The 24,114-nt window shown below is 40.1% G+C and overlaps 3 protein-coding genes and 2 non-coding genes across 7 annotated transcripts in view; 3 read left to right on the forward strand and 2 right to left on the reverse strand.

The window, feature by feature from the left end:
- NDUFS1 (NADH:ubiquinone oxidoreductase core subunit S1) overlaps nt 1-9,801 on the reverse strand; it is a 32,304-nt gene extending 22,503 nt beyond the window's left edge. The window contains exons 1-8 of the mRNA XM_024738326.1: nt 9,641-9,801; nt 6,090-6,154; nt 5,473-5,564; nt 3,216-3,323; nt 2,445-2,521; nt 1,711-1,792; nt 1,500-1,630; nt 860-1,045 (exon numbers count right to left, since the gene is read on the reverse strand). Coding sequence (XP_024594094.1) covers nt 860-1,045; nt 1,500-1,630; nt 1,711-1,792; nt 2,445-2,521; nt 3,216-3,323; nt 5,473-5,564; nt 6,090-6,150 — 737 coding nt within the window. The 5' untranslated portion in view covers nt 6,151-6,154; nt 9,641-9,801. The remainder of the gene's footprint in view (nt 1-859; nt 1,046-1,499; nt 1,631-1,710; nt 1,793-2,444; nt 2,522-3,215; nt 3,324-5,472; nt 5,565-6,089; nt 6,155-9,640) is intronic.
- A 111-nt stretch (nt 9,802-9,912) lies between these two features.
- EEF1B2 (eukaryotic translation elongation factor 1 beta 2) lies at nt 9,913-14,034 on the forward strand. The gene is made up of 6 exons (XM_024738383.1): nt 9,913-10,353; nt 10,832-10,954; nt 12,709-12,835; nt 13,113-13,179; nt 13,598-13,723; nt 13,836-14,034. The coding sequence occupies exons 1-6, from the start codon at nt 10,274-10,276 to the stop codon at nt 13,988-13,990; spliced, it is 678 nt and encodes a 225-aa protein (XP_024594151.1). The 5' UTR covers nt 9,913-10,273; the 3' UTR covers nt 13,991-14,034.
- On the forward strand, nt 12,952-13,030 carry LOC112395288 (small nucleolar RNA SNORD51). The gene has a single exon (XR_003002337.1). It is a non-coding gene; the product is annotated as a small nucleolar RNA SNORD51 (small nucleolar RNA).
- On the forward strand, nt 13,335-13,467 carry LOC112395289 (small nucleolar RNA SNORA41). Its single transcript, XR_003002338.1, has one exon. It is a non-coding gene; the product is annotated as a small nucleolar RNA SNORA41 (small nucleolar RNA).
- Nucleotides 14,035-22,546: 8,512 nt separating the features above from the next.
- The window catches only part of CMKLR2 (chemerin chemokine-like receptor 2), a 50,228-nt gene continuing 48,660 nt past the window's right edge, over nt 22,547-24,114 (reverse strand). For 2 of the 3 annotated variants that reach the window (XM_024738358.1, XM_024738359.1), the window contains exon 2: nt 22,663-24,095. In XM_024738358.1, coding sequence (XP_024594126.1) covers nt 23,000-24,067 — 1,068 coding nt within the window. In that variant the 5' untranslated portion in view covers nt 24,068-24,095 and the 3' untranslated portion in view covers nt 22,663-22,999. Of the gene's footprint in view, nt 24,096-24,114 lie in introns of all 3 variants that reach the window. The other variant, XM_024738360.1, reaches the window with a different exon arrangement.

The following is a 24,114-nucleotide window of genomic DNA, read 5'->3' on the forward strand; positions in this document are numbered from 1 at the left end:
GAATTTTAAGATACTCCCATATACTCTGGTACTCTGGTAGGAGTTTAAAATCAGAAGGCAATTTGATGATATATTTCTAGAACCTTAAAAGTATACAAATTTATTGCAACGATCTATTTCATTTCCTAATTTAATCAGAAGAATCAGAGATATATAAGAAAAGTTATAAATATGTTTATTTTAGATTTGTAGGACTTCCCTGGTGGTGCAGTGGTTAAGAATCCACCTGCCAATGTAAGGGACACTGGTTCAAGCTCTGGTCCAGGAAGATCCCACATGCCACAGAACAACTAAGCCCATGTGCCACAACTACTGAAGCCCACACGCCTAGAGCCCGTGCTCTGCAACAAGAAAAAGCCACCGCAATGAGAAGTTTGCGCACCGCAATGAAGAGTAGACCCCACTTGCAGCAACTAGAGAAAGCCCATGCACAGCAATGAAGACCCAACACAGCCATAAGTAAATAAATAGATAGATAGATTTTAAAAAATAGATTTGTAATTATAAAGAATATGAACTAATTAAAGTATAATATGTATACGTGGTTGAAAATTTAATGTGCAATGAGAGGAAACTATAAATTTTTTAAAATCAAGACAATCTTATTCCTTGGAAGAACAAGTGAATAAAATAATTTTGTGATTAAGTACTTTGGAATTAATTTCCAAGAAAACTACAATTAATTTGCACAGTTTCATCCTATCCTTCAGTTTAACAACTTATCTTCTATTAAAAGGGTTTTACTTAAAGCAAATAAATAAAAACTTGGACCAGAACAATTAGAACTCATGAAGAAAATGTATCTTAAATTTTTTTGAATAGTACTGAATTAAAGGACAAAAAATACCATGATGAATACCTTGTTTCCCAAGGCCGAGCAGTAAAGGCATAGGGCTTAGAGGTCAGGGCACCTACAGGGCAGATGTCAATGATATTCCCAGAAAGTTCAGACATGAACATCTTTTCAATGTATGTGCCAACTTGCATATCATTTCCTCTGCCTGTTGTTCCCAGATCATCTACTCCTGCAATCTCACTTGCAAATCTGCAAGATAAAAATGTACCATCAAATGGTCAAACGCAGCAAACTTACCTCATTTCCTATTCATTATCACAAAGGTAATGATTTTGAAAACACTAGAAAGATAGATTTTCAATGGAAAATGTAGTCCCTGAATAAAAATAATAAATGTTTCCATTTAATTTGAGGTGTAACACACGTACAGAAAATTGCACAAATCATATGCACAGCTCAGCAAGTTATCACAAAGTTAATGCTTGTAGATTTTGATTTTGAAATCCAAGTGAAGTTGATATTAACTAAAAGTAAAAACTTATTCATTTTACTGGCTTATGTAAAAAACACTGAATACAACATCCCTCTTCTTTCACCAAATAAAAGTTGATATCCGTTCCAGTGGTGTTATTCCACCAAATTTTGTGAATATTAAATAAGTATACAAATGATATTGCAGAAGAGAGAAGGAGAAAAAGATTACCTGATGCACCGAGTACACTGTATACATCTAGTCATAATGGTTTTTACCAATGGCCCAATGTTCTTGTCCTCCACAGCACGTTTCCCCTCTAAAAACCGGCTCCTATCACTTCCAAACATCATGGACTGGTCCTTAAGTAGATTATGAAAGAGTTAACCAAATTTTGCTAACAAAATTAAAACAAAAAGATTTAAGGAATTAGACTACATACCTGCAGATCACATTCACCTCCCTGGTCACAAATAGGACAATCCAGTGGGTGATTTGCTAGTAGGAACTCCATCACACCTTCCCTGTAAAGAAAATTGTAATATATATAATTACATAAATTGCTGACATTCAAAATGGTTTACATATAGCCTATTTAAATAACTGTCACAGATGTATACTCTCATATAGTTAACATGGATTTTACATTTACTATAAGAAACGCCAATGTAACTATCATAAGAGTAGTATTAAATACATCATCTAAAAAATGTTTATAGGAATCCAGAATAAAACATCATTAGAGAACCTAAAAATTGAGTTTTAACAATACAGAAATACCAAAAGTTGCTGAATGGTCTTCAGAAAACACTGGCATTAATTCAAAAAAACATGAATGTAAAGCAAAAACAAACACAATCAGTGCCAGGACAGTACAGTACAATATCACTGCAATAATCTCAGTTCAATAAGCCCCAAACAAACTCACTGTTACCACAAGATGAGCAAGGTTCTAAACAAGGGATTTTAATGCTGATTCTGCTGTAGGCTCGGAACCATAAACACCTGACTTCACCTCCTCTATGTGTACTCACTTCCAACTGCTCCTAGAAGCCAAGCACGCCAACTTCTTCAGAGCTTGATACTGAATTTCTTGTCTATGGGAAGGTCTACATACTGAAATGTGCAATTTTCTGCTCTAATAAAAGTCACTATGCTGAGTTAACAATAAAGTACCTGGCTTTCTTAGTTTTCTCTGAGTTTGTCAGGATATTCCAACCTTTCATTACTGGCATGGCACAAGCAGCTACAACCTGGAATTTCAATGCAAAAATCTCTAAGTATTTGTATTTATTTGTAATTATAAGTTAACCCAATATATAAAAATATTAAATTAACATTTGAAAACCAGGAAAGAACAGAGTATTTTTGAAGACTGAGTTTAGTTTTCATATTTATAATATGATAATCTGGCACGATACATTTCTCTTAGAAACAAGACATCTTAATTTTATTCTAATAATTAATGAGATTTTTTATAAGAGGCTCTGAAATAGAACATCAAATAACTGTGTTTTGATTAGCAGGCAGTACTGAATTAAAACTGCACAAGCCAAAACGAAATTAAACTGAAAGTGAACCTCTTCACTGCAACCCTTTTCTCTAGTGCAAATGGCACAGCATAAGCACTTCTAATGTGCTGCCTGGCAGCTCCACATCCTACTTGTGTGTCACACACCATTTGGAAATAGTGACTGCTCTAAAAAGACCCCTTTAATTTCTAAATGTTACCATTATATGCCACTTGCATTTATATAAAGCACTTTCTTCAATGGGTTTCCAGTTTTGAAGTGAAGAGAATCAATCACACAAAAAATAAATTTATAGATAGAAGTAAACAGAACCAGATTCTCCACTACAACAATACTGATTCTAAATAAAGTCTGCTGCAAGATTTAAAGTTTTCTACCTTCTACAGTATGGTGTGGAATTTTAGGTATCAAGTACCTTAGGAGCTTTCTCAATTTCAACAAGGCACATCCTGCAGTTTCCAGCAACAGACAACCTTTCATGATAACAGAATCGAGGGATCTGCATGCCAACCTTCTCACAAGCCTAGAAGACAAAGTAAAAAATGTTTGCACTAGAATAACCTGACCTCATCCTTGTCTTGTCTAAAACACAGTAAAAACAAACAAAAACACATGAGGCCATCCCCTACCTATATTATTACTCCTACCTACAAATATCTGTAACTTGATCCTCAAAGAGATTTCCCCCCTTTTCTTTCCTCTTGATTCCAACCCGTCTGTCTGCTCTGAAGCTACCTCTTTAAAGATCCTCACCGTGCCTATACCTTATGTGGAAGAAACTGGATAAAGAAGCATATTCAGACTGTGCTAAAGGCTTGACTCCCCATTTCTATTCTGAACCATTGTCTACAAAGACTCCTCCTTCAAATTCTGTCCCAGTGGTTTCATACCTTGACTTCCTCATTGACTAGCCCTCCTCATTTAGATTAGACTCCACTTTACACCTTCCAGCTGACTATAATCTGGTTCTATCTTTGGCTCCAAATACCCCACCCAGGACTCTCACTCCCTTCCCAGTTCCCATTTGCTTAGTGAAGGATATTAGTTCCCTCTACCAATTATCCCTGCTCCTTCTCTGAGCCTACAAATATACTCAAACTTCCTCTAGAATTAGTTCTTCCATCCTTAGCCCTCACTCTAAAGCAATCTCATCGATTTTCAATATTTTAATTACTTAGCAAAAACGTATGGAGTCTTCCTGTGTGCTAGATGCAGTGGGTCAACTGTCCCAGCCTTCACACTAGCTCATTTACATATGATTACATTCAAAACTTCAGCTGTGGCCCTGATGGTCTGCAGCCCTGATAGTCCTCCACTTGTTTAGATGTAAGTAGGCATTCACATGTGTACACTCTACAGACAGTTAAAATTCAATCTATTTTCGTCCCCTACTATACATCCCCAAGTAAGCTAACAAAGGCAGAAATCACAAAAACTCCTCTGCTCTTCATCATTCCTAAAGGCCTGTCTATCTACATTTCACTCTCCCCTGAATATACCCTCGTTTTCATTCCCATTGCCACTATTTTGGGCCTTTTCACTTCCTGCTACACTAGTGCAAGATATACTCTTTCTGTGTCTCATTCCAGTCTTATTATTCTCCAAACCACCATCCTCTACAGTCACTGTCATACTGCTTAGTAGCCATGAATATTCTTGATGGTCCAAACTATAAGCTCTTCAACATTGCATAGATTGTCTTTAATGACCAGACCTTCTCTACCAGAATAATCTGATTTCCTGTTATCTCCTCTTCTACACATACCTTATGTTCCATCAATACCAAACTACCTGAAGCTTCCTTGTCCACATATAAAAACCTACTCATCCTTTAAAATCTTCTCAGAGGTCACCTGAGATATTCCTGACATCTCTTTCTACCTATACATGCCAAAATACTCTCCACTGTACATAATTTTGTTATATATTTACATGTGTATGCCTGACAGTCTAGAAATTACTGTTAAAATGAATAAAGAGCATTTAGCTCTGCAATAATTTACGATGGAATGAAGCACTTCTTCTCCATGACCAACTCTGTTAGTTCTGGAGGAATGTGGAGAAATTAAATATTTAGGGCATAAATTCGAAAACCTACTACCCTCCATTTATCTGCTTTGTAGGACACATTCCTAGAAATATTATTAAAAATAGAAAGGTTACATAAAAGTGAAAAGCATCAAGCAGGCTCACAACAAAGGTCACCTTTTCCCCAAACTTACCTATATTAACTAATAATTTATTTTAGGTAACTTAAAACTTCTAAACGGGAATTTATTTGAAGGCAGAATTGAAACAAAAGAACTGCCACAGTTCACTTAGAAAGTCAGAAACTGGGCTTCCCTGGTGGCGCAGTGGTTGAGAATCTGCCTGCCAATGCAGGGGACACGGGTTCGAGCCCTGGTCTGGGAAGATCCCACAAGCAAAATCCCTTAAAAAAAAAAGAAAGTCAGAAACTTATAAACGATAGCTCACTCACTCTGAAATGCCAAGATTGCAGATCAAACTTATTTTCATATAATTTTACTATCTATATATAGCTCTTTAATGAGCATTTGTCAAGGAATCTTGAAAATTTTAGAAGCAAATGAAAAGTATAAAGAAAATAAATTATTTTTGTTTTTTTTAAATCAGAACATACACAAAAATAAAGAATTAAAATGAATGCCTACTTGGAGGATGGTAGTTCCTGGTTCCACCATGACAGACTGACCATCAACAAATACTTCAATCAAGTTGCTTGCTGCTGTGGCAGTTGTCCGAACTGACCATCAAAAATATTGAGGTGAAAATGAAATTAACAGAGTTTAAGTTATTACAGCAGAGGATAATGGATTAATTAACCTTCACATCTAAATTTTTTCCTCATTTTGTACTATCCCCTTCTATTTCTCTAGATGCAAACTTCTAAATTATTGACTTAGAGGAAAGCTTTTCCAGTCCTGAATACCAAACAGAATATGGCTGTCTACTTTTAACAGCAGTTTAAGTTGTAACTTTTAATACCACTGAAAATATGTTCCTGGGAAGACTACTTCTCAAAAGCAGAATGACTGCTTTTTCCATTTTGGCACTGATGGGCAATTCCTACTACTTTCTATTCCACGATAATTTCTATAAAATGTTTAAAGTTGTATTTTGAAAATTATTCTATTCAACTTGGGTCACTGTTTCCATTTTTATTTAAAATATATTATGGGTCTTTCAAGAAACATTCCATAAACCTATGAATTTACAAAGACAGAAAGTCTAGCACCCACAAACGCAAATTCAAAAAAAAGACACTCACCACATCCTTTAGGAGACTTAGAAAGGCTCACTAAGGCCCTTCTTACAGGTATCCTTAACATATTGCTAAGAATAAAACAAAGAAGAGTTATATTATCATAGGAAAAACAATGCCAATCACAAACTTTTTGGTAATATTTTATGGTTTTAAAGCACTTCATATATATATACATTATGTCATTGAACATTTCACAAGTCCTGATATTTTTCCTGAAATTCTAGAGATAAGAATACTCCATCTCAGATAGATTAACTGATTTGTACATCATTAAGAAGCTGAGAAGGAGCGGCTAGCACATAAATTTGAATCTTCTAATTCTATATAAAGGGCAGTTTTGCTGTTTTTAATTATAAACAAATGATCAAACTTAATATACTACTATATAGTAAAATAAATTTCAAGAATTAACAGTGAGTTTATCATTAATTGCTATGTAAAATAAAGCCTACCTTTCTGCCTTCATTTCCTGCTAAAATGCATTCTAACATTCTACGCTCTGAGCAGTTATCTACTAAATGCTTCTGAGATATTCTGAGCTGGCTCACAAGCCCAAGCCTTTAAAAACTCTGAAGTGCTATTTTCTGTGTCCAGTAGTACATTTATCTTACAGATTTGCAATTATCTGTTTATGTTCCTGTTCTACACCCCCTGTATTATGAACTTCTTTAATCTTTCTATCCTCAGTACCTACCCCCAAGGCTGCCACACAGTAACCTCTAAAACAGTGGTTCTCTGTAAGAGATAATTTTGCTTCCCAGGGAACATTTAGCAATGTCTGGACAAACTGTTGTCGTGACTAGGAGAAAGCTATTGGCATCAAGTGGGTTGAAGTCAGCGTGCTACTAAAGATCCTACAAGGCTCAGGACAATCTCCCATAATAAAGAATTATCTAAAGTGTCAACAGATCTGCAGTTGAGAAGCCCTCTCTAAAGGATTTGCTGAATTACTGAAATAAACAGAAGTAGATTATATAAATTAACACCAATTAAAGGTATACATAAGCAAAAAGAGAGAAAAGTTTTCTGATCTTTTGGAGTTTTTTGTCCATCCACTTGATCATATCGGCGAAGCGCTGAACTTTCTGTCTACTCACTTGATTATATGGGATAAGCATCTAATTTTTCATTTGGAACTCTTAAAAATACAACAAATTATGTGATCAGAATGTATTGCATACAGAATTTCAAAGTTTATAGTAGAAAACAGTATATATACATAAGTTTTAAGCATGTTTCACAGAAATTTCATTAATTCAGACATCAATAACTCAAACAATTCATTAATTCAGAATTTGTGATACTGAATCTGCAGACATCTGTCACCTACTAGTGAGTGACTTTTTGGTAAATCACAGTTTCTGTTTCTTTATCTATAAAAGAAAACAATACCTCTTAGGCTATGTGTTACTAGTAGGAGCTCAATAAATGTCAGTTATATCTGAATTCAATTTAGATGGTACTAGCCACTGAAAATCAGTTTTAAAGGGCTCTTCCTTTGTGCTCCTTCTTACCAGCACACACTGTGTATGTGTGTGTATATATATATATCTATATATATCTATCTTTATTATTCCACCTTCTAAACTGTAAGTTAGCAATCAATTTCAGTATCTCTAGTCTGTAAGCTCCTTGACAAGGAATGGTGCACTTTGGTCACTTCCCTTTTCTGAAGACCTAGCACAGTGCCCCTAAGAAAATGAACCATCAAACAGAGTTGACCCTTAAACAATATGGGTTTAAACTGCACAGGTCCACTTACAGGCGAATTTTTTTCAATAGTAAATACTACAGTACTATGAGATTGGTTGAATCCTCAGATGCAGAACCATGGATATAGAAGGCCAACTGTAAGTTATATACAGATTTTCGACTGCACAAAGGGTTGGAACCCTGAATCCTCTCATTGCTCAAGGGTCAACTGCAGTCTTACCACCAAGTTCCAGAATGAGTAGCATCTGTCCTATTAAAATCTATTCATATAAAGGTAAAACTGAACTTGCTAAGTTAAAGACAGATCAAAATCAACAATATTTCACACAACAATGTAAAAACTTTAATGTTACATTTGTCTCCAATACAATATGAAAGTGGTGCCCACTTTAGCTAGGAAATCCACCAGGACTAGGCTGTCTGTTGAAAACCCAGCGTCAAGTGGAAGACTGCATAGCCCCAACATAAGAAATACAGATTTGCAAAACTTTGGTAAGTACTTTACACTTATTTGGCTACCATGTAAGAACAGAAATAATCATCTCTAAGATGGGAAAATGCTAATGAATAATCATTTCTAAAACTAGACTGGATACTTTTTGGTGCAGGGACAATACTACTCCACATTCTCCACCAGGTATCCCGCATCCATCCACTTCTCTCTCTAGGTACTGTCTATTCCAAGCCACCATCATCTCTTGCTTGGACTGTTACAGTAGCCCCCTAACAGGTCTCCTGGCTTCCACACTGCTCCCACAGCCTCTCCCATCTTCCCAGGGGCTGTGACCTCAGACGGAAATGCTCTTCCCTCAGATCTTTCTGGCCCCTCCTCATCCTCCAAATTTTGGCTTAAAAGGCATTTTCTCAGGGAGATTTTCCTTGACCAGCCTAACTAAAATATCCTAACTACTCCCCAGTCACATCACCCATTTAATTCTTCCTTGTGGACCCACTTCTAGCTTATAATAGGTATTCAACAACTATTTGTTAAATGAATTCTATCTCTACTCTCTGGCCATCACTTCCACTTTCCTGGTATTAAAGAGTGCAGGTGCTACGGCAGCCTTACAACACCCTGCTTAAAGATGCACACACAATTCAGTGGAAAAAAAGGACGTTCCGCAAAAAACCAACTTGATGTTTATTCATCAGAAACAGTTTACATTTTCTATACCCTCAATTCGTTTTTGAGCAGAGCTGTGTCTGATCCACGTTTTTACAGTACAAGTACATGCATTGGATTCCCAAAATTTTTAAACAACGTAGCTTTGTTATTTGCAGTGCGACCTTGAGCCAACTTTTCAAATGTCTTTTTTCCTCAGTTGCCCCACCAATGAACAGGATAAGAAGTATTAGCCAACGCAATCTATAGACGGAACCAAAAAACAAAACAACAGAGGCATGGACGGTTGCTAAGGCAACAGCAGCCAAACAAGGATGCACTATACCAGCTATGTAGTAATTGGGGGAAAAAGCTCAGTCTTTAGGCCTAAGTCACTTGACAGGTCCTCTCCCGGGAAACAAAACGGCCTCCTCTCCAGGAAGGGGACTGTCCTGCATTCCCCTGCAGAGGGAAGGTCACCCACAAGGCTGCACTCGGGCCAGTGCTCCCCAGGGCCTCGTGATTTCCTCCTCCTCTCTGCGCACCGTCAGAGCAGAGACGTTGGCTAACAGTCCTCACCTGCCAGCTCTCGGGGGTTCCCGAGGAGGCGGGGTGGGACGCGGCGCCCATTCAAGGACAAGAGGAGAAGGAGTCGGTTGGGCCAAAGAAAACAGTCTCGTCAATAAACACACTCCGGGGACCAAGGCACCTCAGCCTTCTCACCCAAACACAACCTCACCTTCTCCCTGGAGCCGCCGAGGCTGCCCTGCAGAATTGTCTACAACCCGCCGACTCCTTCAGAGGCCGGATTTCTGATTCAATATGGCGGCCTCGGGTATCTCAGTCAGCCGGGCCTGGAAGAACGGAAAGTCGGGAGGGACTAGAAACCACAATTCGACAATTTCCCGTTTAGATTGAGCTCGGCAACTTCCGTCAGCTTGACAGAGGGCGGGGTGGAGGACGTAGCAGCCGGGAGGAAGCGGGGGCGGGAAGTTCCGCCGGAAGTATCGTGGCGGCCGAGGCCGAGCGTCTTCCGTCATTTCCGGCGCTTCAACGGGCGGTTCCGGTAGTCTTTGCAAACCTTTGAGGTAGTAATTTAAGCAATGCCGATTTATTAATTGATTTGCAAACACAAAGAAAGCTCGGCGGATAATTTGTGGGCCGTTAATTAAGAGCCCTTGATTTTTACGTTGAGAAATCTTAACGTACTTTACTTTTAACCTGCGGTTGGGGGCATCGGAGAGAAACGCCTCCGTCTCTATATAAGGCATTTCCGGCCTCGTTGCGGCCTTTTTTCCTGTTAGCGCACGGCAGCGACCGTCTGCGCTCCTCTTTTCCTCCGCTGCTGCCTAGTTCCCTATCAGCCGTCGCCATGGGTTTTGGAGACCTGAAAAGCCCCGCCGGCCTCCAGGTGCTCAACGACTACTTGGCGGACAAGAGCTACATCGAAGGGTGAGTTGACGGGCCGGGGTCTGGGCAGGGCCGGGAGCAGTGGTGCCACGTGGCGCGGCCTCGGCTGCGGCTGGAGGAAAGGAAGCCCGACCCCAGGGCTCTCCCGCGGGAGGGGACTGCGAGGGGAGAAGGGTTAAAAATGTGCTTTGTTTCGGCTTACTTGACTCCACCAGGTTTTTCTGCGTCTTTGCTCAGTTAACGAATGTAAACCTGTAGGTCCACGTTAGCGATTGCAATTTCTGAGGTCTAAGTGGTAGTTGTGTCTCAGGATAGCTCGGAGAACCAAATAAATGATCCCTGATCCTAAGGAATTTATTTTTTACGGAAAACTAAAGCTGCTTAGGTAGCCCGGTAACAAGAGGGCGAATTGCCACTAATTAATTTGACGGTTGTAGCTAGCTAGCGTTTGTCGTTCGTTGGCTGGTGTTTGTGGTTTTTCTTTTAAAGGTGTGTGCAATTATTTTTGCATCGTTGTCAGGTATGTTCCGTCACAAGCAGATGTGGCAGTATTTGAAGCAGTCTCCGGCCCACCACCTGCCGACTTGTGTCATGCCCTACGTTGGTATAATCACATCAAATCTTACGAAAAAGAAAAGGCCAGGTAAAAGTATCTTTGTGTTTATCTGAAGAGTAGAATGCTTTCTAAGCTTAAACTCAGGGTTTTCACGTGACAAGTTAGGGTTCAGTCTACTTTAGTTTTGTGGGGATATGGTAAGCTAAATTTCTCTGTGACTTTAGAAGGCCAAGAGGCTGAAATCCTCCATTTTTTCATGTAGAACATGTAACAGGTAGAACATGACAATTTTGAAGAAAAAATTAGTCAATCTAAGAAATAGAAAATTTTATGGAAGCCACACTGAGGATTATAACCTCTGAAAAGCCCATCAGAAACCTCTGAAAACTGTTCTGTGCATATAAGTGTTTTTTTTTTTTAATTTATTTATTTACTTGTGGCTGTGTTGGGGTCTTTGTTGCAGTGCGCAGCCTTCTCATCGTCGTGGCTTCTCTTGTTGCAGAGCACAGACTCTAGGCGCGTGGGCTTCAGTAGTTGTGGCTCGCGGGCTCAGTAGTTGTGGCCTGTGTGGCTTCAGTAGTTGTGGCACATGGGCTTAGTTGCTCCGCGGCATGTGGGATCTTCCCAGACCAGGGCTCGAACCCGTGTCTCCTGCATTTACAGGCAGATTCTTAACCACTGCACCACCAGGGAAGTCTCCATCCATATAAGTTTTCGTTTTGTTTTTGTTTTGTTTTGGGTTTTTGTGTTGTGTTTTGTTTTTTTTAACATCTTTATTGGAGTATAATTGCCTTACAGTGGTGTGTTAGTTTCTGCTTTATAACAAAGTGAATCAGCTATACATATACATATATCCCCATACCTCCTCCCTCTTGCATCTCCCTCCCACCCTCCCTATCCCACCCCTCTAGGTGGTCACAAAGCACCGAGCTGATCTCCCTATGCTATGCGGCTGCTTCCCACTAGCTATCTGTTTTACATTGGTAGTGTATACATGTCCATGCCACTCTCTCACTTCACATATAAGTTTTTGAGACAAGGTTGCACATTAAATAATGTATTATTGACAGTTTGTACAATCCAGATCTACAGGTGCAAAGCGAGTAGTGGGTCATGGGTCATCATGGCCCAAGATTCAAGATTCAGAAGGGATGTATCTCTAATGTATTATTGACAGTTTGTACAATCCAGATCTACAGGTGCAAAGCGAGTAGTGGGTCATGGGTCATCATGGCCCAAGATTCAAGATTCAGAAGGGATGTATCTCCTCAGGAGGGCTGGGTAATGCAGGTGCACGATACACAGTATAGAGGAGGGAGGTGGCCCAAACAGGCAAAGAAAATTTTTATGTTTAAATTTTTCTTGTCTTGCCACAAAATATGAATTTTAGTTCATCAACAACAGCAATTCAGCTTTTCCCCACACTGGCCTGCCAGTGTGCCTGACCCTGGCCTGGGGGACCCACCTCAGGGGTGAGGGGTGGCTCATTCTTTCAGTCCTTTGCCATTCTTCTGAAACTGCTAACAAGGATGGAAGTTTGGGCAGGTGGACTCCAGTTCACTAAGAATGGAACTGAGCGTGCTTAATGAAATCTCAAACAGAAATACTCATCTTGAAAGTAAATCTCTGTGCATATTGAATATAGTGTTTCACATGCTACTGATGTTTGTTGGGTGAGGAGCTAAGCATATAAAAGCATTTACCTGGGAATGCTGAAGGGTAAATTCTTGGTACAAAAGGGGTCTATTGATAACTTGTAATGAAAACAAGTTCTCATGTATTGTTTGAAAAGGGACATCATACCGACCTAATAGTAGCTAGCTGATTAAATTTTTTTCAAGCCTGCCAGGAGTGAAGAAAGCTTTGGGCAGGTATGGCCCTGCTAATGTGGAAGACACCACAGAAAGTGGAGCTACAGATAGTAAAGATGATGATGACATTGATCTCTTTGGATCTGATGATGAGGAGGTATGGCATAAGTTGACATTTGTGCGTATCATTGTGCTTAAGCACAGGCTCTGTAGCCAAAGTGCCTGGGTTTGAATCCTGGCTTCACTTTATTACCTGCCTTTTAAAAATTCTCACTGGCTACATGATGAATAAAATCAAATCGCCATCTTTCGGCTGAGCTCATGGTGGATTTGCTTTTTTCTGATAAAGCTGGTCTGCTTTAAGCTGAGGACCCACCAGCCTTAAGCTGAGGAACAACCAGCTTTGTGAAGTATATTAAATTTTTTCTTTACAGGAAAGTGAAGAAGCCAAGAGGCTAAGAGAAGAACGCCTTGCACAGTATGAGTCAAAGAAAGCCAAAAGTAGGTCATTTTATAATTTGTGTTTAACTTAATTGTTTTCATAATAATTTGAATAATCTTTTTCAAAGACTGATCCCCAAAGTAATTTCCTTTCCTCCCCATTCGTCGAATATGTCAGTATTTCAAAATCTTCTGTTGAAGTGGAGCTTCAAAACTTCCACAGCTACTGGTCTGCAGCTGTTTTTATGGTAGCAGTTGTGGCATTCCTCTGTGGGAAAGAAACTGTTACACAACTAAACACCTCTTTCTCAGCAAAATAGAAAGTGGGCATATGTGTGACAAACACAAGGTGTATTTTCTATAGTTTTATATGGCTAAGGAGATGATCCATTTAGAAACAAATTAAGATTTGTTAAGTGTCTTGAAGTAGGGCAAAAATAATTATTTGAATAATGCTGTTTCTTGTACTCTTTTTTAGAACCAGCACTTGTTGCCAAGTCTTCCATCTTATTAGACGTGAAACCTTGGGATGATGAGACAGATATGGCAAAACTAGAGGAGTGCGTCAGAAGCATTCAAGCAGACGGCTTAGTCTGGGGCTCTTGTGAGTTTAGTCTTTGCCTTTTGACACTGGCATCTGGAGTTTGCATACAGTTTAAACCTTTGTCAATCAACAGGACTTATCTAACTAAGATTTTTCTTGATGCTCTTTTCAGCTAAACTAGTTCCGGTGGGGTATGGAATTAAAAAACTTCAAATACAGTGTGTAGTTGAAGACGATAAAGTTGGAACGGATATGCTGGAGGAGCAGATCACTGCTTTTGACGAGTATGTGCAGTCTATGGACGTGGCTGCGTTCAACAAGATCTAAAATCCATCGTGGATCAGTGCTCTTAAATAAAAGCTTGAAAGACACCCTTGGCTCTTGACTCCTAAATAAGAGGATGGTATTTATTTATATTCCTTCCATTTTGAAGGAAGAAATTTAATGGATAGATAATTCATAAATAATATAAATTTGGGTCCGCATTGTCGTTCGACGTTTAGCCCAAAAAAGGAGGGAACTACCTGTTATAAATACTGTGACTATGCATAGATGTAGAGTAGACTTTATAAACAAATTAACAGAAGTGGACTCAGTACAACTTCTTTACCCATTAGTGATGTCCTCAGTATGCGATGATATGACTTTTACTGCAGTATTTCAAGTGTTTATATTTGCCATGTTTTTTAAAAGAAATCGCGGAGGTAAACTTGACTGAAAATTTTGTAGTAAGAGGTTTTTTTGTTTGTTTGTTTGTTTTTTGACCACGTCACGCGGCTTGGGGGACCTTAGTTCTCGGACCAGGGATTGAACCCCGGGCCCAAGGCAGTGAAAGCAGCCAGTCCTAACCACTGGACCACCAGGGAACTCCCAAGAGTTTTGATTTTAGATAATTAGTCCCATATATAATGGTTCAAGACCTTGCCCTTTGCAAGGGGTTACAAAGTTACTTAATATCTGAGCTGGCTTCCCTCGATGTGAATGTTGGGAGTACCTTAAAGAATCGAGAAATGAGTCAAAAACAGGGAAGTGCTCAGGTCAATACACAGCAAATAATGTCATTTACCAGGTCATGAAACATTTGGAGATAAAGGAATTAAATGCCAGGACTAATTCATAGTTAGTAACCAGTGACTTACAGTGGCTGACAAAGTAATTTGTTGTGACCTAGCATCTTCAAGTTAGGGGTTACTTGTGACTAAAAAAAAAAATCACACATTTACAAATCCCACCTAAAATTAATGTTATGAGTTGGCATGTGCGATTTACTAAAGGACACCTAACCCAGGGGAGGGGAGGATTCCCAGAGTTTGTCGAGGCAGATGTTGCAAATTTAAGGGATGCCTCCTGTACTGTTCAGGGAGAAGTTGTGTTGAGCATGTGGTTTTGAGTAGTAGTGTGTCCTGGGAGGGAGGCCATATGGGTGACTGATCCCTTGGGTGCGGTTCGTAGGCCTGGCTTGGTTGTGGAGGTGGGACATCTTACCTGGGACTGTAAGTCTGATTGAGCCTGTTGGGATGTGGAGACTTCAGTACTACGGTGGTGCTGCAGGTGTGTGTACTCAGAGGATGGTGTTACTGTAGTCAGGTGAGACTCCAGTATTGGAAACCTCTGCGTCTTAACAATTAATTTGGGATGTATCGAATATTTGAGTATATATTTTTTACAGCAGTAGTGTTCACAAAAGTAGAGCTTGGGAATTGTAGACCTCTAAAAATCCTTCTGTAGTCTCTGTAGGCCAAGGAAATTGAATGAGGTCCAGGTTTTCCTAGCTGAACCAGACGATGCTGTTTTCTTCCCTCCCAATCTGATTTTCTTTGTATGTGGCCAACCAACTTGAATGTGGGACATTGTTTAAATTCTAAAGAAAATGTACTCAATCGGACATATATGTACTGATGAATAAAATCACCTTCAACATTTAGTCCAACAGACTCAGTCTAAAATCACTGGGGAAATTTTCAGGTTTTCAGTATCGTGAGAGCCAGCAGAGGGCAGCACTTCATTTTCTGGAGAACAGGAGAGCCCGGGGATTCTGGAAATGCTGTGGAAAAGTAGAGGTGTAGTAGTGAATAGCCAAAACTAATTCACAGTCAGTGACATGAGTAACAGCTTGATTGAGTACCAAATAGTTTGGCCAAAACATTAAGTATTAAAAATTATTAGTGATTTTAGAGTCCGCCTGCCGATGCAGGGGACACGGGTTCTTGCCCCGGTCCAGGAAGATCCCACATGCTGCAGAGTGGCTGGGCCCGTGAGCCATGGCTGATGAGCTAGTGCTCCGCAACGGGAGAGGCCACAACAGTGAGAGGCCTGTGTACCGCAAAAAACAAAACAAAACAAATTATTGATTAAAAAAATGATTAAAAATGTGGTTAAAAAATTTAAATAGTCAACAAACCACAGCTGTCTTGTGAATCTTAAAATAATGAATGATGAAGCATGTGACTTTTAAGATCTTGACTCCACGGCCTTGAATAAAAAATGTGTTTAACGGTATCTTTTAATGTCATTTTAAAAGGTAGATAATACATTAACATCATTCAAAATTCTAGAGGTTTTACAGTTACGTCTCCCCTGTCCCCCAGGTCTCCCATTCACTTCCATAAAAACAACCAATGTCACCAGTTTTTTAGGTCTTTCCAGAGCTAGTCTAAGCATATATGTAGGCTAATTGTAGCATATGACACAAACTTCTGCATCTTAAGTTTTGTCCCTAGAAATAGACTTGGATATCTTGTATCGGTACGTAAAAGATTTCCTCATATTTTAACAGTTACAGAGTCCATTGTCTCATATCTTACTGAACCAGTCTAGTTATTGGATCCTTAGTTTGCTTTCAGTGTTTTGCTCTTATGAGCAGTGCTTACATATTCATGTGAGCCAGAATACTGAATGAACTGATTTTGAACCAGTGGGTTCAGAAGGCACAGGTATACATGAAGAGATTTTTTTTTTTTCTGTTTCTGGCTTTAGAATAAGAACCCACGTTTTTTTGCATGCTCCATAAGTGATTACATGACCCTGAAACCTTGTTTCTTTTTCACATTCAGCCACAGCTAGCACAAGGACTGGGCACAATGTGGGAATTCAAAACTGATTCATTTAATGTCACTATGTTAGATGCTATAAAAATACAAAAGGATTAAGAAAATAACCATAAGGGAGGTGGTTCAAACATACTTAAAACTGTTAAGAATAAAAGTAATTTTGTGATTAAACAAGTACAGTCATTCCTCAGTATCCGAGGGGGGATTGGTTCCAGGAACCACCCCCCAACCCTCAGATACCAAAATCCTCAGATGCTCAGGTTCCTTATATAAAATGGTGTAGTATTTGCATATAACCTTAACCTGCTAACATCCTCCTCATTAAATCATCTCTAGACTACTCATAATATCTACTACAATGTAAATGCTATGTATATAGTTGACAGCAGGCGACAAGTTCAAGTTTTGTTGTTTTGCAACTTCCTGGACTTTTTTCAGATATTTTTGATTCGTGATTGGTTGAATCTGTGGGTGTAGAACCTGCAGATAAGGAGGGCTGACAATAATTCAAAAGTCCAGAGGGTCAGGGAAGGCTAGAATTAAAAGTTTTTTTTAGAGGAGTTAGGACTTGAGCTGGAGAGACCTTAGTCAGTAATCCGTTTTAAAAAAAAAAAAAAATCCAGGATGGTGTGAAAGGCAGAATGATAAAGGCAAGAATGAGAACAGAGGTTTGGGAGGCAATTAGACCAGTTTGGCTGGATTTTGCAGTGTCAGTTTGGGATTAGATAGGGCCAGGTTTTAGAGGCATCTGAATTATAGGCTGGCTCATTCTGTGAGGGCAATGGGAAGCCTGGTGTCCAAGCCAGAGAATGACAAAAGCAGAGCAGAGGTGGAGGTGGGAATGGGTGGGAGGGGTGGAGGGTGGTGAAATAGATGAGAGGAATTAAGAGGGACAGACTTCCAGCTATAAAATAAGTCACGGGGATATGATGTACAGCATAGGGAATATAGTCAGTAAAATTGTAGTAACTTTGTATGGTGACAAGTGATTACCAGACTTACTGTAGTGATCAATTTTAATGTTTATAGATGTCAAACCACGATGTTGTACGCCTGAAACTAATATAATATTGAATGTCAACTATTTCAGTAAAAAAAAAAAGAAAAAGGCAGAGCTCCAATCTGGAGATGATGTGGATAGAATCAGGGAAATAAGAGGACTGTTTTACTAAACAGAAAGGGCTAAATTATGGCATATGTGAAACATTTTATAAATTTAATATATTTAATTTAGAAAGAAATGGAGACTACAGCAGCATTGAAAAATGCTTGATTTTTCATTGACTGTAACTATGAAAAGATAAACTTATGGACAAAGACACAGATACCAAAAGAGTTGCATTAGTGTTTTGGGATGTATGTGTCATTTTTTTCCAAACAAATACATTTGGCAATGGCAGTTATGTGTCCTTAGAACAAAAAAGGAAAAAAAATGCATGCCTCACATACATTGTCTAATATGAACCCCATTATAAGCCTGTGAGATAAAGGCAAACACTGTTATCAGCACATACAGGTGAGGAGACAACTCTGAAAGATGATTCCCCAGTTATCCACCTAGTAAGTGAGAGAGGAGGAACTCAAAACCAGGTCTTCATGGGCCAGATAATGTATTGGCAATAATGGGGAAAGTTCTTCATCCCTGCTTTTAGAAATTTGATTCTGTTTCACGTAACCCTTTCTTCATACCCTCAATTAGGAAAAGTAAGAACATTAAAATCACATAAGTGTAAAGCTAAAATGAAAATTGAGACAGTTAAACAGATATTCTCTCAATACATGCCCTGTATAGATGATATTAGTTGCATTTAGAAAATGTCCCAAATGGAAGTCTGTCATTTGGAATGTTATTGGCCTGAATAGCTTTTAGTAAAGTAAAAATCAAAGGAAACTGTCCGTAGACTTCTAAGTATGCATCACCTAAAGAACTACTGCTCAGGAGGCCACAACAGTGAGAGGCCCGCGTAACGCGGGAAAAAAAACAAAACAAACACTACTGCTCATATGTGAGAATATTAAAGAACTAGGAGTTACTATTCAAGCCTGATTCCAACCTGGGAATCTTCTATCCTCACTTTGTCCCTATAAAATGGGACTAGTCTCTCTTTTCTGAACATAGCCTGTTTTCCAGCCTCTGAACGTTTGCTCTTGCTATGCCACCTACCCGAAATAGACTTTTTTCACCTGCACTTGTTAAAATTATAGTCATTCTTCAAGATGCACTTAAATTACCTCTTTCAAGAAGTCTTTCAGTCTACTTTTTCCTGCCCCTTGCAGCCTCTCAGCCCATATCCTTTTATAGTATTTATAAACTATAAATTTAAAAAAATTTAGAAAACATTTAATTAATTTATTTGGCCACACCTCGCGGCTTGTGGGATCTTAGTTCCCTGACCAGGCATTGAACCCAGGCCCTAGGCAGTGAGAGCACGGAGGCTTAACCACTGGACCACCAGGGAATTCCCAATAAACTTTATGAATTTTTTAATAAAATGTATAAATTTTGAAGTTCTTTGTGTAAGTTCCCTTATTCTTCCTATGAGATTTTTACATTCATTCAAGAGGAAGAAGGGATCTAACATTTACTAGGTAATTACTATGTCAGAAGGTGCCAAGAGTTTCACTGAATAAGTATAATACCAGGTAATATTATATTAATAATAGGTATTTATAGGGCTAAGTACCACTTTTAGTGCTTTACCTGTGTCAATTCATTTAATTTTCATAATAACCCTATGTGGCAGTTACTACTATTGTGATCCCATTTTGCAGATGGGGGAAACTGAGGTCTAGAAATTTGGATTAATTTAGCCAAGGTCATAGAGCTAGGATATATTGGAGCCATAATGCAAAGCCAGATATCCTGCCTCTGGAGTCCCTGAAACTTGCCCACTGTTTCGAAGAGCTTCCTTCCATCGAGAGGGAGCCAGGTCTGTCTTGTTGGGTTTATGTCCCAGTCCCTGGGAGCCCTGAGATTCTTTATTCTCCTGCCAACTAGGCATTGAGCTTCCTTGCTTCCTCCTCAAATTGCCCCAGTGCCCTCCTCTCCTCCAGCCCCTCTGTCCTTTCAGTCACTCATCCTGCCCATTAGGGGTCATTAGACCCCTGGAGAGCCCCACTATCCAGATTCCAGCTGCCAGGGGAGGAAGCTGGCTGGGGAGTCTCCAATGCTGGGTCCAAGCTTGGGTCCTATGCTACACTTTAGATCTTCCCTCAAGCTGAGAATAAAAAATTAACTCCTGTTTCTGCTGGAAAGTTCCTGCCCTGGTTGCTACTTTCTACTAGTAGATTCCTGTAGGGCACAGCCCCACTCTCAGCTATTTAAAAAGCCACTAAAACTGGAGTTCTTAGCCTAGGGTACAAGGATCCCCTGAAATTTTATTTAAAAGCATTTTTCTGGGGAAAGGACCCATAACTTTCAATCGATTTTCAAATGAATTCAGAGTATTTATTAATTCTGACTTTTCAAGTTATTTATTATTTATTGGCCATGCTGCGAGCTTTGCTGGATCTTAGTTCCCCGACCAGGGATCGAACCCAGGCCCCTGGCACGGAAAGCTCGGAGTCCTAGCCACTGGACCACCAGGGAATTCCCTCAAGTTTTCTTTTTCTATTCTAGAGCCAATGATACTTTTCAGGATCTCAAATATTTTCATAGGCCTCTGGAAAGCTCACAGGCCCTAGATACTGTGCCTGTAGCCCGTAGCGTGGGAAAAACGAACAGCTCTGCCCGGGTTCCTAACTCACAAAGCTTAGGAAGCACCACCCTGAAATGTAACTTCCTGACCACCACCAGCTCTGTAATGTACTCTTGCCCCTGGTTGCTTAATCCCCTTCCTTCCTGCTCCTCAGCCTTCCTCTTTCTCCCCCAGCCTTCAGAGTCAGTGTCTCCCTTTGCCCAAACTAGGGATGAACCTACAGAATGCTCTTTTCTTTCTTGGATCCTCCAGCTTTTCTCCTGATCCTGAGAGCCTGTCCACTGAGGGTCGAGGGGGACACCAGAGTGGAATATCGCAAGCCCTGGTGGTGCAGGGGCGGGGTTCAAGGGTGCACAAAGGGCTGGAAACTCACAATGAGCCTTTCTCTCCTTGTCTTCCCTTAACCCATACTGAGTATGGCAGAAGCCAGGAATCTTGGGAACGACAGAAATTTGGGATAGGCTGAGCTATGCCACACATTTTTTTTCTTGGAATGATTTCCAAACCAGATCTGATTGTTGCATGGGGCTGACAGTAAAGAACAGAGCCAATAAATGATCTGATCTTAGCGTTTTTAAAAACTATGAGATGAAATAAAAAAAGGATACCGATGCAAGGAATAACATAGCTCCCCTCACGACTTTCAAAATAAAACCGAGAAATTATAGAAAATTAAATGTTTTTAAATTGCAGTAAATAGCAGAGTTTGTATTCATAAAAGACAGGGTACAAACAGAGACGTGAAAAAGGAGCAGGATCTTTAGGAAACCCCAACTGCAAGGACATAGATTTCCAGTGTTTCTTGACCTGCACACTGGAGGCCATCTCTTTCCTCCGAACAGTCTACATTTGTCTTGGCTCTCTCACGGCACTTACTACTGTCTACCTTGTTTTAGGATTGTTTTTATGCAAGTTTAATCTCACCCCCTATAAGTACCTTATGCATCTTGGCATCCCTCACAGTATCTGTCTACCATGGTTCTGTATAACTTTTTTTTTTTTTTTTTTTTTTAGGCACAAACCCATGTCCCCTGCATCGGCAGGCGGACTCTCAACCACTGCGCCACCAGGGAAGCCCTCTGTATAACTCTTATTCATCTATTTGCTAAAGGCATAAATGAATAGAAGTCAAAATACTATTAGTCTTAAGTGCAACAGATTTGCACCACGAAGAGGTCACTGACTTAAAGGTATACTTTATTGGTCTTATAAATATAGGAATAGAAAGTAGAAATATATCAATACGTCATACATGCTTTATTTTCCTGAAATCATTCTGATATTGAGCTGGCCTATCTACTATCTGGATGTCAGTGTTTCATGTTTATAGCAATCTTATACTTATTTGCATATATACATACTCAGAATTTTCCAAAAACATTAATTTTTTTGGGGGGGGGCAGTACGCGGGCCTCTCACTGTTGTGGCCTCTCCTGTTGCAGAGCACAGGCTCCGGACGCGCAGGCTCAGCGGCCATGGCTCATGGGCCCAGCCGCTCCGCGGCATGTGGGATCCTCCCAGACCAGGGCACGAACCCGTGTCCCCTGCAACGGCAGGCAGACTCTCAACCACTGCGCCACCAGGGAAGCCCAACATTAATGTTTATAATGATATCATGGGGGATTAAAGATGGGCATATATCCCCATTGAGAGGTAGGGTATATGTCCCCTCCCTTTGAATCTGAGCTGGCCAGTGACTGCTTTGGTCAATAGAGTACAGTGGAAGTGATACTGTGCCAGTGTCTGGCATAGCCTTTAAGAGGAGTAGAAATTTCCACCCTGGTCTCTAGAGCCCTACACTGCCATATAAGTCTGGCTAACCCTGAGGTGCCATGCTGGAATACCCGTGTGAAGAAAGGAGAGGAGAAGAAGGGAGGAGGGAAGGGGAGGAGAGAGAGGGGAAGGAAAAGGAAGGGAAGGGGATGGAGGGAAGGGAGGAGCGCCGCTCAGCCAGTCCCCAGCTGTTCTAAACCTCAGCCAGCTGGGTCATCCTGGTCCAGCTGAGGCTCCGGATATCGCGAAGCAGAGAGGCAAACCTCCCTTCTGTGCCTTGTCTAAATTGCTGATCCTCAGAATTGTGAGATATAATAATAAATTGCTATTTTAAGCGACTAGGTTTTGGGCCAGTTTTAACCTACTCTAACCAACTATTACTTTAATTCATAAATGCAAATACAGATTACATGAAATAAAGAAATTAAGTACATATGTTGTATTTTAAGACTAGGTCTAATAGGTTACTTGTGCAAAATTAAAGTGAGCTTAAGCACACATATTTTTATATTTTTGAAATTAGTCATATATTTAATATTAAGATTTAGAACTTTTAAAAAGTCATTAAAATTGAAAAAATAGTGTTAATTAATCCACTACAGTATAATTAGCAAGAATAACACAGATAATTTAAGTTGCTGGAAAAAAATGAAGATCCTTCTTATGTTTTATATCAATAGAAAAATATGAGGCCAATAAAATGACGAAAAACAATAAAAAGATACAGTCAGCTCTATGTCTTGGACCCAAACAATCCGAAAGCATCTGTCAGGGGACCCACACAAAAGCCGTATGATCTGTGCAAGAGTAAGAATTCACTGGGCTGTTTCCGGGAGACACAGATTCTTGGTTTCAGAGCTCCTGAGCTGTTCGCTTACTGTGCCAGAACAGCTCACTTCCCACAGCGTATATTTTAGTATCTCAGCAACTGAGGCCCGAAAGCGTGCTTGGAACTTCTTACTAATTAAGACATAAAGAATGGGGTTCAAGCAACTATTGAGGAATGCCAAGCCAGTGGAGAGGGGGATTCCGGCCTGCAGCACCTGGTAGAAATAGCTATTGTGGTGAATCGTGAGCTCCCAAATGCTAAACAGGTGATAAGGAGTCCAGCAAATCAAAAAGGCAATGACCACAGCCAGGATGGTCCAGAAGTGCTTACTGGAGATCAGGATGCTTCGCTTCTTCACCTTGAAGATGAGGCACAAGTAGCAAATGCTCATTGTTAGAAGAGGGAAGAGGTACCCAACAATGACTTTCACCCAGGTCAGAATATGATGCCTCATCCACGTGAGGTCAGGATCATGCTCGTGGAAGTTGTTATAGCAAAGAGTGTGGTTATTGAACTCCAGAGTGTCCCGGAAAAACAGGGCGGGACCACCCATTAGTGAAGCCAAAAGCCAAACAACTATAATAACAATCAGAGAGTTCCTTAGGGTCCGGTACCCATGAGATAAGACAGGGTGGATCAAGTAGATATAGCGGTCCAGGCTTATCACCGTCAGGAAGAAAACACTGGCAAACATGTTCAACTGGGCAATGAAGGAATTGGCCTTGCACAACCAGATGCCAAAGGGCCAGTGGAAATTCATGGCCACATAGGAGATGTACAGGGGCAAGAAGAGAAGAAAAATGAAATCTGCGATGGCTAGATTGAGGAACCAGAGAGTGGTGACTGTCTTCTTCCACTTGAATCCCGTAAACCAAATGACAAGGGCATTTCCTGGAATGCCCAGAACAAATGCCAAACAGAATAATACGAGGGAGACCCAGTGAATGACTCCTAGGTGTGCTCTCTCCTCCAAATCAGTCTCTGGGGAGTAATATTCCAGGGCATAGGAGTAGTTCTCAAAGTCTTCAAATAATGTTTCCTCTAGATCTTCCATGACCTTGCTAAATGCAGAATGAAGAAATCTATGGAAGCAAATTTAAA

Source organism: Neophocaena asiaeorientalis, unplaced genomic scaffold (assembly GCF_003031525.2).
Source record: "Neophocaena asiaeorientalis asiaeorientalis breed wild unplaced genomic scaffold, Neophocaena_asiaeorientalis_V1.1 scaffold258, whole genome shotgun sequence".
In the NCBI taxonomy this organism is placed as follows: domain Eukaryota; kingdom Metazoa; phylum Chordata; class Mammalia; order Artiodactyla; family Phocoenidae; genus Neophocaena; species Neophocaena asiaeorientalis.